Source organism: Tenrec ecaudatus, chromosome 4 (genome assembly GCF_050624435.1).
Source record: "Tenrec ecaudatus isolate mTenEca1 chromosome 4, mTenEca1.hap1, whole genome shotgun sequence".
NCBI classification, from domain to species: Eukaryota; Metazoa; Chordata; class Mammalia; order Afrosoricida; family Tenrecidae; genus Tenrec; species Tenrec ecaudatus.
Genome location: NC_134533.1, coordinates 16,147,916 through 16,174,593, shown reverse-complemented (window position 1 = coordinate 16,174,593; position 26,678 = coordinate 16,147,916). Strand labels below are relative to the sequence as shown.

At 39.1% G+C, this 26,678-nt stretch overlaps 2 protein-coding genes and 1 pseudogene across 2 annotated transcripts; 2 read left to right on the top strand and 1 right to left on the bottom strand.

The window, feature by feature from the left end:
- Positions 1-2,362: 2,362 nt before the first annotated feature.
- Positions 2,363-3,316, top strand: LOC142446327 (olfactory receptor 5B12-like). Its single transcript, XM_075548090.1, has one exon. The coding sequence runs from the start codon at positions 2,363-2,365 to the stop codon at positions 3,314-3,316; it is 954 nt and encodes a 317-aa protein (XP_075404205.1).
- Positions 3,317-14,533: 11,217 nt separating this feature from the next.
- LOC142446326 (olfactory receptor 5B12-like) lies at positions 14,534-15,487 on the top strand. Its single transcript, XM_075548089.1, has one exon. The coding sequence runs from the start codon at positions 14,534-14,536 to the stop codon at positions 15,485-15,487; it is 954 nt and encodes a 317-aa protein (XP_075404204.1).
- A 6,093-nt stretch (positions 15,488-21,580) lies between these two features.
- On the bottom strand, positions 21,581-22,608 carry LOC142446325 (haloacid dehalogenase-like hydrolase domain-containing protein 2 pseudogene; annotated as a pseudogene).
- Between the last annotated feature and the right edge of the window lie 4,070 nt (positions 22,609-26,678).

The window sequence follows — 26,678 nt, the reverse complement described above, 5'->3', positions numbered from 1 at the left end:
AGAATGTAACTGTTTGCAAGAGTAGAAAGCCCAGTCTTTCTCCAGCAGAAGTGCTTGTGGTTTTGAACTGCTGACAATGCCGATCATATCTTAACGTGTAACCGTTACGTCACCAGGCCTCCTAACAGCTTCCCTTGCAAATCCCTCAGAAACCAATTCTTTATCAAATATTTCTTACCTTTTTTGTCTTATCTCATGTTTTGTGCATCTGAATTATTCCCATATTTTAAAATATGGTGATTTATTAATAAATTAGAATCAATTACTAGCTGAAATATAGTGGGACACCTTATCTAAGAAACAGGAGCTAATACTGTCTATCTGATGTGACTTTGGGAATCAGTGCCCCAAATAGACCCAGAAACAGGCCTACAAAGCAAGACACCAAGAAAAACTCTTGTTGTTGTTGGGCTGTGCAATGGAATGAAAGGAAATGTGTGTGTGGTTATGTGTGTTGATCATTACAATCAGTTCCCCTTTTTTCCCCACCTTCCCCCATACTCCTGGTATTCCTGCTCCTATTCCTGTTACTGGATTCCATGTGTCTTGAGTTCTTATCTCTTTTCTGTACCTGTTTACATGCTCTGGTCTTGGCTGCAGTGAAAGGTAGGAATGGGGTCATCACAGTGGGGGGTGAGAGACCCTCAAAGAACCAGAGGAATATTGTGTGTTGATCGGTGCTTTGCTGCACCCTGGTTGACTCATCCCTTCTTTGTGACCCTTTTGTGAGGGGATATCTCATTGTTTAAAGATGGATTTTGAGTCTCTGCTATGACATCCCCATTCTCAACAAGATGGTTCTTTTTGTTTGTTTGTGTGGGATTTCCTGATGTCTGCTAACTGATTTTGTGGAGACCTCATGAATTGCACAGGTTGGTGTTCTTCTTCCATGTGGGTTTGTTGCTTCTGAGCTAGATGACCACTTCTTTAACTTCAAGTCTTTATGACGCCAGATGCTATATCTTTTGATAGCTGAGCACCATCTTCTTTCTCCACCACATTTGCTTATGCACCCATTTGGTCTTCAGCAATCATGCCAGGAGACTAAGCATCACAGAGTGCCAATTTTTTAAAACAAAGTGTTCTCGTATGGAGCAGAGGCTCAAAGTCTGTCCACTAACTCAGTGTATTGCCATATAAATATATGTACATAGGCCAGTACCCCTAATTTATGAATTAATATATTTATATATGTAAACACCTATGTTTATACCTCTATTCATAGTTTTGCTTCCTACACCTTTCCTCTGTTTCCTTTTACCTTCTTCCTGCTCCACCATCACTCTCACCCTTATTCTGCCTCTTAGTAATTCCTCTGAGCTAGATTGCTGTTGTTACAGCACCGCAGGATCTCTACTTCCTCCTCGTTGCTGATTTTAATTGCCTAGCTACTACCCTGTTTATGGTGTTCTTTGCTCACCACTTCCTTCCTCCACCTACTCTTTACACGATTAAAAAGTCTAATATTTCTCCCTCATATTTTTAGTGGTTTCAAATGGATGAGCGTATGTTGAGTGATCCAATGCATAACTACAAAACCACCAGGAATTCTTACCGGTAGGAGAGAGATGACGATATCTGCCTCTGTGTGATATACAGCTTTGGAACTCCTAAAGAGGATTACTATGAGTCAGAGTCACCTCTATGGCAGTGGATTTGGTGTTGTTGTTTTTTTTTTTTCACACATCCTGGGTACTTACTACACAGCAATATCATTTAGGATAAAAATATCTCTTATTGACAGTGGGAGGGTGAGGAGAAGGAAAAAGAGGGGGACTCAAGTAGAAAAAAAGTATTTTGAAAATGATGATGCAACATATGCACAAATGTGCTTGATACACTTGATGTATGGATTGCTAAAAGACCAGTAAGAGCCCCCCAAAATTGATTAATATAAAAGGAAAATGATAATATTTTATTTAATTCACTTTCATATAAAACTGTTCTAGACAAAATGCAAATGACAGATAATTGAGAGTTTAAATAAAAGAAATTGAATTTCACATCAGCTCAACTGTGCTAATCTATATTAATGAATCACAATATTTTGTGTCAATGTTCAAAAATCTGGATGTGATCATGTCCCATTCTTGTTGGTAGCTAATCTTGTGATCTTGGATAACACATTTTCCTTCTCTATATTTAATGTTTAGAAATTCCATAATTGGAGCACAGTATCATTCCAGAAATTACTGAAAGTGGAAATTTGTTTAACAGCAATGTGTTATCTCTAGAGTATCCTGGAAGCAATCAAGGAAATGCTAAACTTAGAGGCAGACATCTCATTGATAACAGCAGTGTTCTATCCTCTGTCCTTCTGATCCTGTTTCTCATTTCTACAGGACAGACACAAGATCCCCCAATGCTCCCAAGGGAAAACGACTCAGAGGTGACTGAGTTCATGCTTGTGGGATTAACCAATAATCCCACCCTGCAGACTCTGCTCTTCCTAATTTTTTTCCTCATCTACCTTATTGCTCTGGTTGGAAACCTAGGGATGATCCTGTTGATCCTGCTGGACTCCCGTCTCCACACTCCCATGTACTTTTTCCTCAGCAGCCTCTCTCTGGCAGACTTTGGTTATTCCTCAGCGGTCACTCCCAAGGTAATGGCAGGGCTTCTCACAGGAGACAACATCATCTCTTTTCATGACTGTGCCACTCAGTTGTTCTTTTTTGGAGTTTTTGCTGTTGCAGAGAGTAACCTTTTGGTTGTAATGGCTTATGATCGCTACGCAGCTGTGTGTAAACCGCTCCACTACACCACCACCATGACAACAAATGTGTGTGCTGCTCTGAGCATAGGGTCCTATGTCATTGCTTTCTTGGATGTTTCCATCCACACTGGGAACATTTTCAGGCTCTCCTTTTGTCGGTCCAATGTGATTGACCACTTTTTCTGTGATGCTCCTTCGCTTTTGCCCCTCTCATGCTCTGACAGATACATCACTGAGCTAGTTATTTATTTGATAGTATCTTTCAATACCGTCTTTTCTCTGATGGTAATACTGACGTCTTATATATTAGTATTTGCTACGATCCTGAGGATGCGCTCCTCTGAAGGCCGCCAGAAGGCCTTTTCCACCTGTGAGTCCCACCTCACTGCAGTCTCCATCCTCTATGGGATAATCACCTTCATGTACCTGCAGCCCAGCTCCAGTCACTCCATGGGCATAGACAAAATAGCATCTGTGTTCTATGCCATCGTCATCCCCATGCTGAACCCTCTAATCTACAGTTTGAGGAATAAAGAGGTCAAGAGTGCCTTCCTAAAAGTTGTGGGGAAAGCAAAGTCTTTTATACAATTCACATTTTAGTTAGAATCCATCATATACTGTGTTTTTTGCAGCTAGATGCAGGTAACTATGCAAAATATTTACTTTCCTAACTCAATACATTTCCAAATTCTTGAAACAACTTTCCCATCTCTTTATTCAAGCCACAAAATGAGCCTTTGGAAAACATGAGGTCTAAATAATCATGCTACTGTTGTTAGATGTTCAATCAGTTCTGACTCAAAGTGACTCTATGGATAAGAGAATGAAAAACCACCCGGAAGTGTGCCATCCTCATTATTGTTATGTCTGAACCAATTATTGCAGACATATGTCAATCCTTTTTCAAGGGCCTTTCTCTAATTCACAGCCTTTCTACATTACCAAGCCTGATGTCCTATTCCTGCGACTGCTCTTGCATGACAGCTTGACCAAAGTACATGAGACAAAGTGTTGTCATTCTTGCCTCTAAGGAGAATTCTAGCTGTATTTCTTCCATAACAGATTTGTTTGTTCCTTTGGCATTCCATAGTATTTTCAATAGCCTTCCCCAGAAGCATGATTTAAATGCAAAAATCATATCATTGTGTGCTCACCTCCATGATCCGACTGCTGAAGATAAAGCAGGTGGATAAGCAAATGTGGTGAAGAAAGCTGATGGTGCCCGGCTATCAAAAGATACAGCGTCTGGGGTCTTAAAGGCTTGAAGGTAAACAAGTGGCCATCTAGCTCAGATGCAACAAAGCCCACATGGAAGAAGCACACCAGCCGGTGTGATCACGAGGTGTCAAGGGATCAGGTATCATCAGAACAAAAAATCTTGCCATAGTGAATGAGTGGGGGAGTGCCGAGTAGAGACTCAAAGCCCATTTGTAGGCCACTGGATATCCACTTACAGAAGGGACTTGGGGAGGAGACAAGACAGTGAGGGTGTGATGTAACAATGATGAAAAATACAACTTTCCTCTAGTTCCTAAATACTTCCTCCCCCCACTCTCATGATCCGAATTCTAAGTTGCAAGTCTGACTAGACCAGAGGATGTACAGTGGTACAGATGGGAATTGGAAACACAGGGAGGATTATCCCCTCATGACCAGTGGTGTGAGTAGCGATACTGGGAAGGCATAGGGAGGGTGGGTTGGAAAGGGGGAACCGATTTTGAGGATCTACATGTGACCTCCTCCCTGAGAGACATACATCAGAAAAATGGGTGAAGGGAGATGTGGGACAGAGCAAGATATGACAAAATAATAATTTATAAATTATCAAGGATTTATGAGGGAGGGGGGAGTGGGGAAGGAGGGGAAAAAGTGAGGACCTGATGCCAGGGGCTTGGGTGGAGAGCAAATGTTTTGAGAATGATGTGGGCAACGAATGTACAAATGTGCTCTACACAACTGATATATGTATGGATTGTGATAGGAGTTGTATGAGCCCCTAATAAAATGATTAAAAATGATTAATAAAATGATTAATAAAATTATGATGGCAACATATAGTATGTACAAATGTGCTTGATACACTTGATGTATGGATTGTCATAAGAGCTGTAAGAGCCCCAGTAAAATGATTTATATAAAAAAAATGCATGGAATCTTCTTTAGTCTTCCTTATTTAACGTCTAACCTACACATGCCTATGAGGCTATTGAAAATATGATTGTATTGGTCAGGCTCACCTTAGTCTTCAAAGCAACATCCTTGCATTTCAACACTTTGAAGAGGTCTTCTCTGGCAGATTTACCCAATGCCTATCAGGCATTTGATCTCTTGAGGAATGCTTCCCTGAATATTGATTTGGATCTAAGGAGGATGAAATCCTTGACAACTTCAATATCTTCTCCTTTTATGATGATATAACCCATTGGGAGAATAAATAGTAATAGCTAAGGAGAAATTGCCTGTGATTGTGGGTTTGTTAGTTTAAAATCGTCTTCTATAGTATGTTATTACTTGTGCACTTGCAAATACATATTGTTATTGTCATATTCCTACACACTTATTGTTCAAGAGAAACTCATGGTATCTTCATAGCAATTGTTTAAAAATAAATGTCCTGGGTTTTTTTATTCTAAAATTTTAATTATACTTGGATTATGATAATACAGCCCTAATTACACATGTACTTGATAGAAATATTTAATAAGGCATTAAAATAACCATCCAGAAAAGAAAGACAAAATTATCTGATGCTCTATTTTCCTTCTTACCTGATCATATCTCTTTTGTCCAAAACAGTCACTACTATATTGAATAATTAAGAACACCCAAGGCTTTATTTACAAGTTTACATCTTGTATCTATCCATCATGAAAAAAATTAGATTTGGGCATCTTTGTGACCCTGGTAAAAAGGAATGATAAGATACGTACTGGTCACAGCAAAAGTATTATTCGGAAGGAAATTTATAGTAATTAAGGCACACATAATAAAAAGATTAAAGAGGTAAAAATCAATATCTTAACCCAACATGATCAATTAAAACAAAATCTCAGCCAGCAGAAGAAAAGGAATAGTCCGGATGAGGAACAGAATAAATGCTTCAGAAAAGAAAAATTTGTAAGAACTGAAAACTTGAGAAGTTGGTTCTTTGAAAAGGTTAACAAAATTGACTAACCAATGGCAAATTTGCCAAAGGAAAAGGAGAACATACAAAAATCAATACAGAACAAACTGAAAAAAAGAAATAAGAATACAATACTATAAAAGTCTTTTCACAGCAAATCAGAAAAACAAAATTAATGTACTATTTTCTAGAAATACCTGACTAAATTAACAAAGACTGACATAGAGATTCTCAACAGATAATTTAAAAGAAACAAAGAGATAGATAAGGTCACAAAAAATTTCTGACAACAAAAAATGCTTAGGACCAGACATCACCAAAGGATTCTACAAAACAGTAATGAAGATTTAACGCTTTATTACTCAAACTATTCAAGAATATAGAAAAGGACAACGAACTCTCAAACTTGTCTAATGAACAAGCATACCCTTGATATGAAACTCAAAGACATCACCAGAATGCAAATTACAGACCAATTTCCTTTATGAACATAGATGCAAAAATTGTTGATAAAATCATAGCAAATATACTCCAATAAGATATTTTTGAAATGCATTATAAACAGATAGAATTCATACCAGTCAAGCAAGGGCAGTTTAACCTAGGGGGGAAAAACCAATGTAATTAACTCTATGAATAAAACAAAGGAAAAGAAGGGTATAACCATATAAATTAATGCAGAAACGACATTTGAAAAATCCAACACCCATTCCTGAGAAAAGCCACTTAGCAAAATAGGAATAGTGGGAAAATTCCTCAACATAATAAAGGCCATATATACAAAACCAAAGGAAACTTCTTACTCAATAAAGAGAAACTAAAAGAGTGATGCAGAAAATCACAACAGCTCAGTAAGAAGAAAGAAATAGGTCAGGTAATGAAAATGTCTAACAACAACAATGGCGAAAAAATGTTCTGCTGTGTAAGGGAACCAGAGAAAGGTAACCTTTATTAACACACTTATTTGATATGGTGCTGGAAGTTGTATCCACAGCTATTATACAACAAAAAGAAATCTGAGGCATCCATTTGGAAAAAAAGAAGTACAATGATATTTGCAGATATAAATCTAAACTTAGTAAATCCCAAAAATTTGACAAGGAAATAGTTGGAAATAATTTTTTTTTAATCGGGAAATTTGGTGGGTAGAAGATCAACATAGAAAAATCAACCAGATTCCTGTATGCTAATGAAGAGAGTTCTAAAAAGGAAGTCAAGAAAATGATACTATTTATAGTAGCAACCTGAAAGATGAAATACTTTGGAATAAATTTAACCAGATTAACAAAAGGCTTTTTACAAAAACAACTACTAGAAAATCATCAAGAAACAAACAAAATCACTGCCATGGATTCGATCCTGACTCACAGCGACTCTGTTGAACAGAGGAGAACTGCCTCTGACAGTGTCCAAGACCAGAGCTCTTTGCAGGAGAAAGAAGTCCAGTCTTTCGTGGTCAGAGATGCTGGTGGTTTGGGGCAGCCAATCTTACAGATACAAGCCACTGCATAACCACTAGGTCACCAGGGCTCCAGACACAAGTGAGAGACCTACAGACATGGAGATTTATATATGGGAATAGAAATATTGTGAATATGTCCATACTATCCCGAGTTAACTATAAATATAAAGCAATTTAAATTCAAGTCCCAGGAACATTCTTTAAACACTTGGAAAAACTAATCCTCAACTTTATATGTAAAGGAAAGAGGCCCATGTTAAACAAAACACTACGAAAAAAGAAAAACACACAGTAGAAAGCTTTTCACTTCTTGATCTCAAAAGCTGTTATGAGGCCACCATAATCAAAAGAGCTAGGTACTGACCCAACAGAAGATACACAGAGTAGTGAACCAGAATAGAGCACTGAGGAATAAACCTCTCCATCTACAGACACTTATTAAAACAAAGTACTCAGACATTAAATCAAGGTTAGATAAAATGTCTTCCACAAATAGTGCTAGCAAAATTAGATTTCCACTTGCAGAAGATGAAAGAAGAATCCATACCTCACTCTATATACAAACATGAACTCAAGATGGATTAAAAATCTAAAAATAAACACCAAAAATATAAAATTCATCCATGAAAAAATAGAGAAAAACATAACAAATACAACGGAAGACAAAATAGAAGACTCAACCCTCCTGGAAATAAGATGCGTATGTGGTGTGTTTAAAGACTTTATCAAAGGAGCTAAAAGACAACCCATACACTGAGAAATGAATTGGGGCGATGATATGTCAGAAAACAGATTAGTCTAAAAAATATATAGAAATCTGCAACACATGAACAAGAAAAAAAATTTAAATCCAATTTAAAACTGAGCAGAGAATATGCACAGACAGTTCACCAAGGAAGACATGGAGGTAGCCAAGAAATATTCACAATCCCTACCTATTTGAGATGCAAATCAAAACAAAGATGAGATACCCCCTCACACCAGCATCGATGTTGCTGCGTTGTTAGGTGCCTTTGAGTCAGGTCTAATGGATGGTGACCCCATGTGCCACAGAACAGAACACTGCCAAGTCCGGTGCCTTCCTCAAAATTGTTGCCATGCTTAAGCCATTGCTGCACACAATGTGTCAATTCAACACTGATACCAAAGTGTAAAGCCCAAACAACAAACACAAAAGATAAGAAATGAGGAGGGTATGGACAGAGCTGAACACTGACACTGTTGGTGGGAGAATCAAAATATACAGGCACTGTGGATAGTAATATGGCACATCCTCAAACAACTAGAAGTTGAAATACCATATATCCCTGCAATCCATCTACTTGCTATAAAAACTGTAACATGAACATATATACGCACACGCATGTTCATCGCAGTGCTATTCACACCGGCAAGGAGATGAAAACATCCTAAATGCTCATGAATGAAGGAATGGATTAATAACTTTTGGTAATACACACAAAATGGAAGTCTATGCATCACTAAAAAGTGGAACACCACAGGAAATGGATGGATTTAAGGGAAATGGATAGATTTGATGTTTATTTTTAGGTCTTTAAATGGATGAAATTAAGTTAGCCATTCACAAAGGGACGTCATTGTTATAAAATAAAAAATCAAGACAAAAATTTCATACCAAAAGAAATCGACTTTGACAATTAGTGCTGTGTGTGTGTGTGTGTCGGGGGCAGGGAGAGTCCAGAAAGGGCAAGGTTAGAGGACAGACAAATGTGACCTAATAGGAAGGAGAAGATAGTGATCGATCAGCGTGAAAAGAGGGAGGGAAAAGGCGAGCTATTTGGAAGCTTGCTAAGTTATTTAAGTGGTTCAATATAAAAATGATGGTCAAAAATATAATTCTGCGCTTACTTCACAATAAAAAGGTTTTTAAAACTAATTGATACTTTTAAATTATGATGTGTATATATTATATTGACTGCCACAATGAGAAACACGTTTGTCTTGGAAGAGATACAACCAATGTGCTCCTTCGAATAGAAGGTGGTGAAAGATGGTCTCAAATCCTCTGAACAGGTTATAGGAATGAACCACCGTCTGGAGAAAGATATCTTGCTTGGGAAAATAGAGCATTTTGGTAGTCACCTAATCTGGTGTCAATTTAAGGATTAAGAGTGTAGGTGTGGATCTAGGCTGTCAATCTGGAGATAGCCAATGAAATTTCTGTGTGGGCATGGCCTTCTCCTGTGAATTCTGGGAAATCTGGTACTTCCTCCTTGGAGGCGGAAGATGCTTCTCTCTCTCTGCCACTCCCTGGGAGACATTGCAGAAGACAAGCCACATGGACGCAAGCAGACCTCTGAAGCCGGAGAAGCCACAGAGAGACCCCTGCCAGCGCTGAGATGCTTACAACGCCACTGGACCCAAAGACTTTCTATCCCCTCACTTGTGCTCGTTCTGCATTTAGCTTCATTGCATATGTTTCATGAGTCTGAAAAGGACTTTATATATTGGTATCGGACATAAGGGCTAATATCAGACGTATGAACTTAGACTGGACTGGGTTGGGATGTTTTCTCAATGTTCAATTACCCTTGTATATAAATTTCTTTCTTATACACATATGTGTGTCCATGGAGTTGTTTCTCTAGTCTACCTGGACTAACACAAGCATCAATGAAAAAGTGGAAGACCGCCAACAAGATGAACTGATGCAGGGGCTGCAGCAATGGGCTCACACATAGCAAACCTTGTGAGGGCCAGGCAGCTTCATTCTATTATATTTCTCTGAGAATTGAAACTCCTTAGAGCATACCTAGCAACAAAAATCAGTGTATTCAATGAACTTACAACAATTTCATTTTTATATACTGGAAATAGATTTGGCTATTGACGTATAAATTATGGCATTTCTCACAATTATCAAATTAGTGGGATAAAAATGTCCCAAGTATGAAGCTAATTATGAATTACAATGGTCATAGCCTCAAGTGGGACAAGAGTTGTGTTATCCTTGAAACTGTTTGTCTTAATTATACAATCCAAACCAATAACACATGCTATAACTTTGATATTGGGCAAGAGAGCTATTTGTTTGTCTGCTATTTTTTATAGATGTTGTTCTTGATGGGTGCTGGAATGGCAACTGCCAAGGAAAAGTCTTGTTTCCCTTGCTGGAGTTGCACCAAGTTCTTTTAACGTTGGTGCATTCTGGAAGCTCAGGGCCTTGATCACTCTGCATTTTCTTATAGCAACATTTCCCATCGGGGCTCTATGATATTCTCTGGGTTGGCTGAAATGCTAATTTTCCTTATAAAAGGTTCTGGACAATCCAACAAAGCAAATTTCTTTTATCTTTCTCATTGTTCCATATATAATAATGTATTTATTCTATACATCTTTATATATGTACATATGCACGTATTTGTATAACTTTCACAAATATGTATATATTTTACTTAGCTGGTTTACTAGGTGATTGTCTTTTCCTTTAGAATTAAATGCCATGAGGTCAATGCCATGTTTGTTTTCCATGAATGTATATAGCCATTGTGTATGAAATTCATTGTGATCAATAGATTTTTGATAGTATCCCATGGCATCCCACAATGAGCTGAGCTTGGTCTCTATAGACACTTTAATCACCTGTTCCCTATTTGTGTGAGAAAGGGTTCTTGTAACCATTATGGGAGATTTGTCTCCAGGGAGCTTCATGACTGACTATCTACTGGTTCCCAGTGTTTAATTTTTCTACTCCCCTATTGGCCCCATAGGAAAGGAAAATCTCCCAAATCAGAGCCTTTTTGATCGTTAATTTATTTATCTGACTGCTCCTAGCTGTTTATTTCTACCATGACTTCCCTTAAAACTGAGCTATTACTGAGAATCTGGAACAGTAAGTAAGGAAAGCATAGACAATAATAGTTCTGATTATGATTAATATAGTCATCTTATTATTTTCTCATCTAACCAGCAACCCTTTGGACAAAACTGAGCTGGGGGCAGCTTTATATTAAATACATAGTGTAGATAATGATGTTGAGGCTCACAGAGGTCGAGTGAGAAACGAAGGAAAATCAAGGAAAAGAACTCATGCCAGCCAATTCCAAGGTCAGTAGCATTATTTTCCTGTACCGCATCCTTGAAGAAAATTCAACCTTTCTGCAAAGCACGAAAGAAGAATTTCCAAGTAGGGTATTTTTTCCCTTGTTGGATTGAATTTCTGATTTGAGAATCACTCAATAGGGTAGTTTTACTTGTATCTCTCAGCAGGAAACAAGGTATCCCTTTAGTTCAAATGCCCAGTCAGTGAAAATTTGGGAAGACAGAGTGGACCAGCAAAATTCATCCAAGCAGTCACTTATCCCTTGGCTTATTTAGAGGTTAGCCTTAAGTGTTTAGAAACTTTTCTTGTATTTCTGAAAGCCAATCAAAGGTTACATATTAGAAAAAATATGGAGATCCTGCTGGAACATCTGTATTTATTACCTAATATAGTGGAACGTCACAGAGGGCATTTTATCCTTCCAGTAACAGATATGAAATTATATGATTTCAAAAATGTTATTCTGGTTATTACAAGCTGAAAGGATTTTCTTAAACATGTAATAATACTTCTTATCTTGAAATATTCTATTTTAAACTAAAAAATATTGTAAGCCATCAATATGAAAAAAAATTTAACATGACTGACTATATTAGATTTAGAATTGAAGCGAAAAAAAAGGGTAGGGAATATTGCTCAGAAACCAACTATTAAATACATTAGAATAAATGGAAACATGGAAAAACGTACCCAGAGTTCATGAGGAGATAGAGGAGTGAGAACATCTGAACTCTAGTTACATTTCTACCACGAACGACTTACTTGGTCTTGGACTCCAGAATTTTGTAAATTGTTAGGTGGGCTGGTGACTTAATAAAATGTAAGTGTAAATGGGATCATTTCCATAGTATATAGCAATATCTATACACATACAAAGAAATAAACATATATACATATGCCATGAAGATTGATCTATAAATTTATTTATATAAAGTAGATGTATTACTGACATATAGATAATATATAAATTATATAATGCATAGATTATCTATAAAAGTTTAATTGATTCAATGGATCACCAAAGGTTGATGGCTTTATTCCACCAAGAGCTATCTTGGAATAAATATTTATTTGTGTCTCAAAAATAAGTTGTTGAATCACTGCAGAGTATCATTTTCTTCTAACATGTTGTACTTAACACTGAGTCTAACTCAACAGCAACCGTTGGTTGTGTAGAAAAATAACTTAAGTCATTATCTAAATATTGAGCTACACATACACATTGTTGATATTTTATGTAGGGAGAGAAAAAGCTAATATAAAACACACTTAAATTAAAAAGATAATAATTTTATTGGGGGCTTGTACAACTCATCACAATCCATACATCCATCCATTGTGTCAAGCACATTTGTACATTTGTTGCCATCATCATTCTCAAAACATTTGCTTTCTGCTTGAGCCCTTAGTATCAGCTCCTCATTTTCCCCTCCCTTTCCACTGTCCCTTCCCTCATGAACCCTTGATAATGTCTAAATTAGTATTATTTTGTCATATCTTACACTCTCTGATGTCTCCCTTCACCCACTTTTTTGTTGTCCATCCCCCAGGGAAGAGGCTATATGTAGATCCTTGTAATCAAAAACACGCTTTTTATAGTAACTAATTGATTTTTTTTCTACTACTAATAATGACAAAACCTTGTCTAAAGAAGAAGAAATTGTGGATTACTTCCAAGAAGCATTGCTTTGGTCATTGTAGCCATTAGTGAAAATTATTAAGATACTTGTAAATTTTCGTGTCTCAATATATTAAACAATCTGTGCAGTAGGTATTAATATCTTAAATACCTTATAATCTATATGTGGTAAAACTAAGATTTTTTAATGTAAAACAAAATAGGGTTCATTCAGCAAAGTATTAGGATTTCCAAATGTAAGTGGAAATATACTATTATAAAAATTTCAGTAAATCACCTAAATACCTCATCATCATCATAGTTAATATATAAATGTGAATCGTGTCTTTTTTTGTCTAATAGATGGAGTCAAGGTAACTCCCACTAAGAGAAGAAAGGATATTAGGGGAAAATATTTCAATGGTTTTATCACATCACCCTATATATTATTATCACAGGAGGCCCTCCTTGACTTCACCTATACAACAAATTCTCATAGGTTATATATACATTTGTTGACTTGATGTCTAGGATGTATATAATGTTATTTGTACCATCATGCAGATTACTAAAGGGAGGCCAATATAAGTTAATGAATACCTAAAATCAGTGAGGAAATAATTTTTACTCTTACTTGATAAAACTGGACTGGGTATTCATATAGTTACAGAGAAATATAACTTTGAAATGTTAAGGAAAGTGTAGAAAGGATAGAAGGGTGAGTAAACCTTATAGGAAAGCAAATGTAGTAAAAGACATTATAAAATGTTTCTTTACATAGTTATCTGGAAGCCCTAAGTTACATCATTCATCTCTACCATCCCCTGGCTAACTTAATCTCTATGTTCAAATCATATATAAATATTTACATAATTGTTTTATTCCTCAATTGAATTAGAGAGAAGACACTGGAAAGCTACAGCCTGTGTTATTTTCACCTCCGTCAACTTTGCAGTCTGGAGTTGTACCAAAAAGTCCCCTGATCAAGACCTGTGCTTAAAATCATTATTTTTTTGACGTTTTCATTTCTTGCTCATTGCCTTTTAATGGTAGATGCTATGTGGCAAATAATATGTTCTCTAGATCTATTACGTAAAGTGAAATTATTTTTGCTAGTGATTTGTTTTATTTAATAGTCTTTCATTATCATAGGATGCTATTCTTGAAACAATCAAAATAATAAAAAAACTTCCGGTTGACATAAAATTGGTTCAATTTGAAATCCTTTTAATTGGGAGTCTAGCCCACTTTTGTCACCAACTAATCTCATTATTTTGCATGAGTCCTTTTCCATGGCTTATGTATAATCTATGAAAATGGGCCTTTTGATTAGATAGCCTTGGAAAATCTTTTTACTCTAAATCCCATTATGGCATCAAAAAATAATCATCAACTTTTATTTTCAAAACCATTTTTTAACTCCCGAAAACAATCACTGTAAGGTTGGAATGACACAGATATTGAACATGCTCAGAGACCTCAGTTTATTCTCTCATTACAATTATGATTCTGGTTTCCCCGTTGTTACAGAACAACCACATCATTCCTCCATGATCCCAACTGAGAACCGTACAGAGGGTATGGAGTTCATCCTTGTGGGGTTCACCAATGACCCAGAAACGCAGATCCTGCTCTTCATAACGTTTTTCCTCATCTACCTCATCAGTCTGGTTGGGAACCTCGGAATGATCCTGTTGATCCTGCTGGACTCCGGTCTCCACACTCCCATGTACTTTTTCCTCAGCAGCCTCTCTCTGGCAGACTTTGGTTACTCCTCAGCTGTCACTCCCAAGGTAATGGCAGGGCTTCTCACAGGAGACAATGTCATCTCCTATAATCTTTGTGCCGCTCAATTCTTCTTTTTTGCAGCTTTTGCTGTTACTGAAAGCAACCTTTTGGTTGCTATGGCTTATGATCGGTATGCAGCAGTGTGCAAACCCCTTCATTACACCACCACCATGACAGCAAACGTGTGTGCTTGTCTGGACATAGGCTCCTATGTTTGGGGTTTCCTGAATGCTTCCATCCACACTGGGAACATTTTCAGGCTCTCCTTCTGTCGGTCCAATGTGATTGATCACTTTTTCTGCGATGCTCCTCCTCTTCTGGCTATCTCCTGCTCTGACAGATTCATCGCGGAGGTAGTTATCATTTTAATGGCAGGTTTCAATTCATTCTTTTCTATCACAGTAATATTGACTTCATATTTATTTATATTTATTACTATCCTGAGGATGCAGTCCTCTGAAGGACGCCAGAAGGCTTTCTCCACCTGTGCGTCCCACCTCACTGCAGTGTCCATCTTCTATGGGACAGGGACTTTCATGTACCTACAGCCCAGCTCTGGTCACTCCATGGAGACAGACAAAATGGCCTCTGTGTTCTATGCCACCATCATTCCCATGTTGAACCCCCTAGTCTACAGTGTGAGGAACAAAGAGGTCAAGAGTGCCTTTCTAAAAGTTGTCGGGAAAGCCAAATCTTTTATAGGTAGCATATTTTAATTATATAAAGTTCAGCACCCACTTAATTCAAGAAGCTCTCGTATGTACATAACTTTAGAAAATATTTACCTTCCTAGAGAACATTTCCTCATTACTGAAACTTTCTCAGTTCTTCATTAAATCTACAAACTGCTCTTCAAAATATAAGATCTTAGAAATCATACTTAAGGAAAAATCCCTTGTGCATGTGGAAATTTTATTCTTAAAAACCCATCACTGTGTTTCATGTTTATGTATCAGTTAAACTCTGAGAAGCAGTCAGGTTTACAGGTGGTTGTTGTTATGTAACACAGAGTCGTTTGGGCCCTACACCTGAGCCTGTCGTTGCAGCTACCGTGTCAATCCGTCTCATTGGCGGGCCTTCCACTTTTGGACTTCCTCTTCACTTTATCACTTTACTAAGCATCTTCTCCAGGGCTGCTCTCTCCTGACAGTATGTCCAAAGTATGTGAAGATGAAACCTTGCCGCTCTTGTCTGTAAGGAACACTCTGGTCATAATCTTGCCAGATAGATTCACAGGTTTTTCCTTTTAGCACTCCATGATACTTTCAATGTTCTTCTCCAACACTACAATCCACAGGAATCAATTCTTCTTCAGGCTTCCTGATCCAGTGTCCAACTTTCACATGCAATGAGGGGGTGGAAAATGCCATGGCTCGAGTCAGCTTGACCATAAGTAGTCTTCAAAGTAACATTCTTGTTTTTCAATACAGTGATACCTCTGTTGTCAATGAAATATTCTAGAACTGAACACGTATTTATCCTATAAGAAATAATAGAAAACAAAATAATTGGTTCTGAGATTTAAGAAATTACACTTATAAATTAATTGTTTTCCCAGAATTTAATATCATTAGTGAGGCCTTCGTGCATTTCACTGTCTCGGATACGATATTGCCATTGAATTGTTTCTGATTTATCCAACTTAATAGTAACTTTTCAATCTCTTGGATGGTCTAGGTTTTTGTTTTATATTTAACACTTTCAAACTGTTTAGTCCATTAGCTGCTTTAATCCTGTTTTCCCTAAAATGCTGATAATATTAACATATCCATGTTGTAAGAAGCCTCAGAATCAAACAAGCCAAGCGAGACCCGATTGAAATTTTGTGGTGATTTCTTTCTTTAATTCTGTTGTGGTTCTCACAGCTTTCCTCCTACTGCTGACTTCACTAACTTAAAAAAAAAAAACAACCAGAAAAGTTGGTTTTTATTTTATTATATTTTTCATCATTTTATTGGGGCTCATACAATTATTATCCCAATCCATACATATATCCATTGTGTCAAGCACATATGTACATCTGTTGCCATCATCATCCTCAAAACATTTGCCTTTTACTTGAGCCCATAATATCGGCTGCTCATTTCCCCCCTCCCTCCCCAATAACCCCTCTCTCATCAACCCTTCATAATTCATAAATTATTATTATTTTGTCAGATGTTACACTGTCCGACATCTCCCCCTACCCTCTTCTTGGCTGTCCATCCCCCAGAGAGGAGGCTATACGTAGATTCTTATAATCAGTTCTCCCTTTCTACCCCACATTGCCTCCACCCTCCAGGCATCACCACTCTCACCACTGGTCCTTAAGAGTTCATTTGTCCTGGATTCTCTGTGTTTCCAGTTGCTAGCTATACCAATGTGCATCCTCTGGTCTAGCCAGATTTGTAAGGTAGAATTGGGATCGTCATAGTGGGGGAATGGGTAAGCATTTAAGAACTAGAGGAAAGATATATGCTTCATCATTGCTACCATGCACCCTGCTCATCTCCTACCCACAACCTTTCAGTAAGGGGGTGTCTGGTTGCCTACTGGTTGACTTTGAGTCTCCACTCTGCACTCACCCTCATTTACAATATGATTTTTTGTTCTTTGACGCTTGATACCTGATCCCTTCGACAGTTTGTGGTCACAGGAGCTGGTGTGTTTCTTCCATGTGGGTTTTGTTGCTTCTGAGCTAGATGGCCGCTTGTTTATCTTCAAGCCTTTAAGACCCCAGACACCATATCTTTTGATAGGCGGGCACCATCAGCTTTCTTCATCACATTTGCTTATGCACACATTTTTCTTCAGCAATCGTGTCGGGAAGGTGTGCATCCTGGAATGCCAATTTAATAGAACAATGTGTCTTGCATTGAGTAAGCACTTGAGTGGAGGCCCAATGTCCATCTGCTGCCTTAATACTAAACCTATAAATATATGCACGTAGATCTATTTTGCCACCCTCCTATATAAATATATTTACATAGGTGCATGCCAGTATTTAGACCGCTATAAATACCCTTTGTCACCTAGTTATTTCCTCTATTCCTTTTACTTTCCTCTTGTCCCACTATCATGCTCAACTTTCACTTGGATTCCAGTAATTTCTCCTGGTTACAATGCCTTTGCTGAATCCCTACCAGGCCTCTCATACGCTCCTTGCCACTGATTTTGTATTACTTGTTGCTCCACAGTCCCTTGGTTAGTCAGCACCACCTTCTTACCCTCACGTCCCCTTCTCCTGTGTCCCCCAAGACCATTGTCCCATTGTTTCTCCTCCAGACTATTTATCCAGCCTATCTTATCTAGATAGATCTGTATAGATAATAACCTGCATCAAAAATCAAGCCATAGCAACTTAGGTGATGAATGAGAACACAGTTATGACAATGAAAGAGAAAATCAATGACCCATGAAAGAATAAATTAAATTAAAAGAAAATAAATTTTAAAAGAAAGAAAAACCTGTAAATTGATCAAGGTATGGCTTTTGATCCCTAGGCATTTCCTTCACGTGTGTCATGCTCTGGCCCCAGAGTCTGTCCTTTGTATTCCCTTCGGAGCTCCCTGCTCTGCTCCCATAGTTGCCCTGCTGCACGCCTTTAGTGGTTTGCCTCGGTCAGTCCAAACACTGAGTCTCCAGTGTTGTCCCCCTTAGGGCTCTGGGCCAGCAAGGGATGGCATGTCTCGTAGTGGGATCAGCCATATGGTCCACTCTGTGCATTGGCTGTTCAGAGCGGGGATATTGTCCTCCAGGCCTGGTGGCCAGGATGTGCTCCACTCTCTCTTCCTCCCCCTTCATTTGCTCCTGAGTGCTCTGATTAGACATGCTTCTCTCCCCTAGCTGCAGCTTCTGTGCCATCCTGTAAAGTAAATTCTTTAGGGGGAGAGGCAGTTGTCCACATAGCTGGTATGGGGCTGAGCCCTCAGACCCTTCCACTGGCTCCCCATTCCTTGCCAGCATGGTGCATTTGTCTGGCACTGGCTTTAAGTCTGGTCCCTCTTTTCCTGTGGAGACACAAACAATACCCTCCCCTAGGGTGGGTCAGTGCCCTATCCCCCCTGCCACACATCTTTTTTTTTTCCTTTCCTTCTCCTCCCTCCTTCCCCAACCCCCTCTTTTAGTTGGCTACCATATGTACCCCTGGATTTGATCTGGCCCCTGCCATACTACTTGGACCTCACCTCGGGAGTGTTTGTATACAGTATCTATACATAAACTTTTATATATATTTACAAACTTACCTCAGTGGACTCATGTTATACTTGTTGTTTTGTGTCTGGCTTACCTTAGCATAATTTCCTCCAGTTTTTCCCATTTGACGATGTGCTTCATGTGTTCATCACTGCTTTTTAGGGGTGCATAGTGCTCCATTGTATGTATGTACCACAGTTTTTTTTTTAAATCCATTCGTCTATTGATGGAAATTTGAGTTGTCTCCAACTCCTTGTGATTGGGCATCACTAACTTTATTTGGAGCTTTGATTACCACATTATATGCAAATAAAGTATAGAAGAAAAAAGAAAATCATAGTAATGAACATTTTCATGCAATGTTCTGAACAAAACACTCTGTTTTCTGAGCAAGAGCAGTGCTTAGACTGAAGGACACATCACCCCTCTGGGCCCAAGGAGAGACTTGACACGTGTCCAGTACAGGTTTTTTCAAGTGCAATTTTTGGTTTGACTAGCGAGCAAAGTTATGAACACAGAGCACATTTTTGAACTGCTGACCTTTCAGATCGCAGCAACAGGATGGCACCAGGGCTCCCATACATACAACAGAACAGGGTAGCATTAATCCAGTACTGGCCGATTGCTGATGGGAGGACTGTGTGTGTGAGAAGGAGAGTGGCTATTTTACAAAGATGGACAGGAAGCTGGGCTACAGGAAGGAGATACAAAGGGAGAACAGGACCAGTCCTGTCTGAGGGAACAACAAATGCAAAAGACCAGAGGCGGGACCATGTTGGAGTTTTCAGGAAATAACAAGGATCAAGCCTGAGGAGTGACAAAAGATAAAATAACAGTTGAACTATGAATGAACGAATATCATTGATTATTTCAAAGCATTTTCACACACAGAGAGATGTACAACATTATTCATTTTCTTGGTGCACTTTAAGCACTGTGAAAAGTTCATGTTTTTGTTCTTAGACTCAGCAACTGAATGTAAAAGAGGACAGCTGCCCCATGGGGATCTGCAGGCTGTTGTCTTTATAGAAACACTGGGTGTATTCAAACTACCAACTATTAGGCTAGCAGCTTAAAGTGTTTAACCACTGCCCCAAGAGGACGCCTTGAACATTGGTAGTACCATCAGAGATCAAAATGAGAACCCTGACCTGACCAGCTGAAATCTTCACAGTTGATCCCTGCCAAACATGTTGGGTCTGATATGGTTTTCAACATTTTATGTGGTCTCCCCCAACCCTATATTGGGTTTATTTTTCATATTGGGGTTTACCTCTGATGTATTTTGTCTCTGGGGATAGCCCTCCTGAATTTTTGTTAATTTTTTTTGCATGTGAAACCCAGATTGCTGATCATATAGAGACAGCAAGTAGAATGTGGGTTCCTGAGGGGTACAGTGAGGAGGGGATGGTAAATTAGGAGATGACATTAAGGAGTTCAAAAATAAAGAAAATGTTTTGAAACTGATTTTGCAATTGAATAATACTGCTTGATGTGATTGAACTATGAAATGATATTGGTGTTACCTCCCAATAAAAAGGCTTTGGAGAACAAGAAAAATTGGTGATGTAAACATGCTGGTTCTATAAAATGACCCAGTTAAGACAGAAATATTAATTCATTGTCAACAAATTCTATTTCCAATAAAAATATGCCAACAAAATAATACATATCTTCATTGAAAAATATGTCACATTTACACAGTAAGGCCTCTTCAAAGATTTATTTAAATAAAGAACTAATATTATACATAAATGTAAAAGTACCACAATTAATGATTTTAATTTAGTTTTATAAAATCTAGTCACATTCCAGGTGCCTCTGATAAATTACCCAGGTCACCATTGAGGCACACACATGCCTTATGTTAATTGACGTGTTTGTGCCTTCGATTTACATACATGTTTACATTCAAATGTGGTAGAAAATGCATGTGAAACAAATAACTAAATCAAATGTTATTTTTTTAAAATACTGATAGTTTTAATTTTACATAAAATTTCCCAAACAACTGTTACACAGTATAATAGGTATCTGCAATGAATAGGTTATTAATGGAAATATTATTTTAAATTAAAATCAGGGTCTAATTTTAAACTAGTCATCTCTGGCTAATGAAGAGAAAAAAAGAAGTTGCCCGTGCTGGGACTCAGGCAGTGGAGCATCTAGCTTTCCACATGCACGCGTGCAACTCTGTTGTCTGTTTCAGGCGGGCGTGGGGTTAGAGGCCCTTCGCTCTGCAGTCTCAGCCTGTGTCGCCACTTGGCAGGAATGGCGGACTTGGTGAACGTGGTATTAAGACCACAGCTTAGCTGGATGTACTTTCGCGGCATTCTATTGGAATTTACAGACTACCGTTCCACTTCCTTCACCATCGGAACCCCACTGCTCCCCAGTGGCAGCAGCGTGGCTGTCCGGCAGGAGGCGCCCTGCTGCACTGATGAATATTTTACAAGCAGTGGCACGGAATCCATGAGCAACCTTTCTGTGGGTCCCATCTTCTTTCACAGAATGAAACAAAGGGGCTGAGCAAGGCTGTGAGGCTGGCTGCCATTCAGTGCCTTCCATGCACTGTGGTGGGGATGGGGATGGGTGCACGGGGGCGCGGTCGGAGTCCCATGATGCTGGGGTTCAGGTTGAGGGGCTCGGCTCCAGGGCCGGGCGGCTCACAGCAGATGCTGCAGGATGTGGTCCACAGGATGAGGGAAGCTCTCGCAGGTCAAGTAAGGAGGGGGGCTGATTTTGTCTTCGTCGGCTGCTCGGTACTTCCCGGTTTTCACCAAGATGCCCAGCATGCCGGCACTCTGAGCCCCGCCAACGTCATCCCTGCAGTCATCACCGATCATGACGGCCTCCTCGGGGGCACAGCCCGTGCCTCGCAGGGCCTCCAGAAGGAAGGTCTTCTCCGGTTTCCCCACAACCGTGGCTCTGGTGTCGGTGGCGTACTCTAAGCCAGTCACGAAGGGGCCGGGCCCCAGGGCTAAGCCATCCTTCCTCTTGTAATACCTGGCTTTGTGGATTGCGATGAGCGGTGCTCCCTCCAGGAGTAACCGAAACGCTTGATCGGGTAACAAAACTGCTCGGGGGCCAATCCTATGAGCACAGCGTTCGGATCACTTGTTTGTATTCCTTTGAAATCAGGTAGTGCCCGATCATCAACTAGCAGCATGGCCCGGACTTGTTTCTCCTCCACTAAATTTCTGGCGGCTGTGAGGGAAGTGAATATTTCATCTTCAGAGATATCAAACTCCAGTTTTCGCAACCTCTCCAGTAGGTCTTGCTTGCTCTCTTTGGTTGTGTTGGTCACAAACTTAATCGAGACTGAGGCACCTCGTAACCTTTTAAGAGCTTCCTGTGCGCCCGACACAGCTGCATCTTCAATGTGAAGTGTGCCACTGAGATCCACCAAAACAGCCTTTAATGTGCGGCCGGCTGCCATGCTTCATTCCCTTAGGCGGGCCACACTCCACTCGGAGCGGCGAAGGGGGAGCGCGGGCTTAGTCCCGGTGGGGCCAGGGACGCTCGCGACAGGTCTTGCCTGGTGACCCAGCCTAGTTCCGGTCAGACGCTGGCTTCGAGGTACAGGCCCACAGCACGTTCTGAGGGCTCCCTAAGGCACGGGGCGGCTACGCGCCGCCCCGGGGAGCTCCGCAGCCAGGCTCGCCCCCAGGCCCGGAAGCCTCCAGCAAATCAAATGTTATTAACAGGTTTTTGACACATACGCACACAGGACTTCTTAAGCTTCCCCTTAGAAATTCTTCATCAGGTATTACACTTCTGGACATATTGCTTTATTTCTTCTAGAGAACAGACTTCTGAGAAGGGACAGTAAGTGTTTGACCTCAAGAACTTAAGGGCATGGTAAGACTTCACGTGTGAGTTATTGCATGAAAAGATTTAAGACCATCAAATTAGTTCATGTTGATCCTAGACCAACATATATATATGTCATGATGGTGGTGTGTAATGAAGGAGATGACATTGTTTCTTACAAGGAACCTGTGTTAGTCTGGGTAGACTAGAGCAACAAATCCATAGAAACTCATATGTATATAAGAAAGAGTTTTTATATAAAGGGTAATTTTACATTAAGAAAGCATCCTAATCCAGTCCCGTCCAAACCCATAAGTCTAATAATAGCCCATATGTCTGATATCAATATATAAAGTCCTCTTTAGGCTCATGAAACACCTGCAATGACACTGAGTGCACAACAATCACAGACCATTAGGCAGAAAGTCTTTGGATCCAATGGTGGTGTAAGCATCTCAGCGTTGGCAGGGATCTCCACATGGCTTCTCCAGTTCCCCGAGGTCTGGTTGCATCAAGGTAGGTCCATGTGGCTTCTCCTCAGGGATGTCTCACAGGAGTCAGCCTTGTCAGGAGAAAGTCTCCAAAGGAGTGAGTAGAGAGTCTCTCCAATCTCCCAGGAGGAAAAACCAGAGTTCCTAGAATTCTCAGCAGAAAATCATGCCCCCACAGAGGCCTCATTGACTATGATCTGATTGACAGACTAGACTCCACCCCTTCACTCTGTATCCTCTCAAGTCCTAAATTGACACCAGATTATGTAACTAACAGAACCCAATCACATGACCTTAGTAGTAATAGCCAAGGAGTAACGAAAGTCCACCTGAGAGAAGTTACTGAGGAAAAAATACACTGGAATATGAAAATGAGAGTCCAAGATAACCCAATCATTTCCATGTGAGCAACCCCAATGAAGAGATAACTAAAGGTGAACAAGATGAAGAGTGGGATCTGAAGGTCTGGAGCATTGGTTAGACCCACTAAGAGGAACTGAATCACCTCAGTATGGCTCTCCATGGGATACATGACATGCCCTGTAGTGGGGAAAATTAAAACAAGAGTTGATAACCAGAAAGCATATTTCACTGATATTAAAACATTTAAATTTGTATTCAATTATTTCATTATACCAATAATTCTCTAATCTTATGTATGGATTTGATCAGCAATAAATTATTGCATAAATTACATTTTAATAGATTATAAAATACAAAGCGCAACTTCCCACTTTTGTAAATTAAGAAATTGAGATGTAGAAAGAAATTATAACTTGTTTCTTGTCACATATTTTCAAAAATACATCACCCAATCAGATAATCTGAGTCTATTAACAGCTTACATTTGCCGATTGTTCACATTTCAGGTATTGTATTAAACATTTTTTACAGTTTATTTATATTATATTTAAGAAAAAGGGTGTTTCCACAAACTTTTAGAAAACTTCTATTTCTTTTATTTTTATTTCTCAAGTACTTTTTGAAGTCCCTTGTAATTTTATGTGTATCTCACCCTCTCAATAAAGCTATACAAGGTCAATTATGTGGCATAGACAAGTTTGAAATTCAGAGGGATTAATTGAACTTCAAATTGAATTTACACTTAAATTTGCACAAACGTATTGTGTATCCTGAGGGCACAGTGGAGTTGAGCTGCTAATGAAAAGGCTTGCGGCTTGGACCCACCTGCCGCTCTGAGAAAGAAATATTCAGAATGCTGCTTGGGATCATACAGGATATGAGGGAAGCCATTCAGAAAAAGGATGAAATGATAGAGGAGATAAAGGCCATTATCCAAAGGGAAATACAAGAGTTTAAGGAGGAGATAACAAAAACCAGTAGCAGAAATATGGACCTCGAGAATCAACTGGAGGAAGCAGAGAACTGCATCAGTGACTTGGAGGACAGTCAAGCAGACTTTAACAAACACAAACAAAAATCTACTAAGATCATCAAAAAAGCTGAAGTAAACCTAAGAGCGATGTCTGATGCTATCAAGAGGAACAGCATCAGAATAATTGGATTACTGGAGAAAGACACAACAGAGAAGTCATCTGCAACAATAGTGAGAGAATTCTTGGAGGAAAACTTCCCAAGCTTGATAAATGAAAACCTTGCAACCATTCAGGAGGCTGTAAGAACACCAGCTGGACTGAATCCCAAAAAGAAGTCACAAAGGCACATAATCATTAAACTTCCCAACTTTGAGGAAAAGGAAAAAATCATGAGAGCAGCGAGGGAAAAACAAACAATAATATATAAAGGTTCCAAAATAAGAATGTGCTCACACCTATCAGCAGAAATTATGAAGAAGAGGAGAGGTGGAGTAACAGATTCCAAAAATTGAAGGAAAACAATGCAAACCCAAGAATACTCTCCCCAGTCAAATATTCTATCAAAATAGATGGAGAAGTAAGAGTCTTCCCAGACAAGGAAAAACCCCAAAAATACATTATAAGAAACTCAGCCCTACAAAAGATCATTTCCAAGCCAGCATGGGAAGAAGAACAACATCCACTAACCATAAATAAGAGACCGTCACATAGAACAACCTCGCCCAGAGGGTAATGAAGGGGATAAAAAAGACTCCAAGATAGCATTGGCTTAAGGATGGAAAGAAGTAAAGAATGATACACACACACACACAACACACTAATGAGATAGAAAGGTAGGAAAACACCAAACACAAAAAGTGTGAGATGACATCACAGAGTCCACAGATAGAGATAACCCTGAATATTGATGGCCTGAACTCAGGCATTAAAAGACTGAGACTAGCAGTCTGGTTTAGAAAACAACCCAGCAATTTGTTGCCTACAGGAAGCACATCTCAAGGCTACAGACAAAAATGGGCTGAGAATCAAAGGCTGGAGAAAGGTATACCAAGCAAACAGTAATTCAAAAGAAGCAGGAATTTCAATCCTAATCTCACATAAAATTGACCTCAAAGTGTGAACCATTAAAAGAGACAAGGAAGGACACTATATAATGTTCAAAGGAATGGTAGCCAAAGAACCACTAAGCTTGTAAACATATATTTCCCGAATGAGAGACCTGCTGAATAGGTCAACCAAATACTCCAAGAGAAGAAAAAAGAACTCCTATGAAGCTAGTATAACTCTGGTACCAAAACTGGACAAGGATCCCACAAGAGTCCAGAACTACAGACCAAATTCCCTAATGAACATCGATGCCAAAATCCTTAACAAAATATTGGCCAATAGATACAAAAGTATATAAAACAAATAATTCACCATGACAATGTGGGATACATACCAGGGATGCAGGGATGGTTCAACATATGAAAGACCATTAATATCATTCACCACAATGACATGAAAAACTATAAGAACCACATTATAATATCAGTAGATGCAGAAAAAGCATTCGACAATATCCAACCCAATTCCTGTTTAAGACACTTGAGAGGATATGAATGGAAAGAAAATTCCTCAAGACAATACAAGCTATTTATGAAAAACCAACATCCAGCGTGGTAGTCAATGGAGAAAAGACTAACACAATCCCACTGAAAGAAGGGGACCACAGAAGGATGCCCCTTGTCCCCACTTTATTTAATATTTTGCTGGAGGATTTAGATAATAGCATAAGGCAAAGAAAAACATAAAAGGTATTCATCTGGGGAAGGAAGATGTGAAACTACTGTTATTAGCAGATGATATGATTTTATATATGGAAAATCACAACAGCCCCACAAGGGGAGTACTGGAAGCAATAGAAGCTTCTGACATAGTGTCAGGATACAAGATACACAAACAGAAGTACATTGGGCTGCTATACACATTGGATAAGACCACAGAAGAGGAGATCAAAAAGGTGTTACTCTTCACCATGGCCAAAAATAAATAAAAATATCTAGTGATATACCTGGCTAAAAGAACAAAAGAATTATGAGGAAAACTAC

Bases quoted from the DNA above. Each gene is read 5' to 3' on its own strand.
- LOC142446326 (XM_075548089.1), top strand. From the start codon at position 14,534: ATGATCCCAACTGAGAACCGTACAGAGGGTATGGAGTTCATCCTTGTG.
- LOC142446327 (XM_075548090.1), top strand. From the start codon at position 2,363: ATGCTCCCAAGGGAAAACGACTCAGAGGTGACTGAGTTCATGCTTGTG.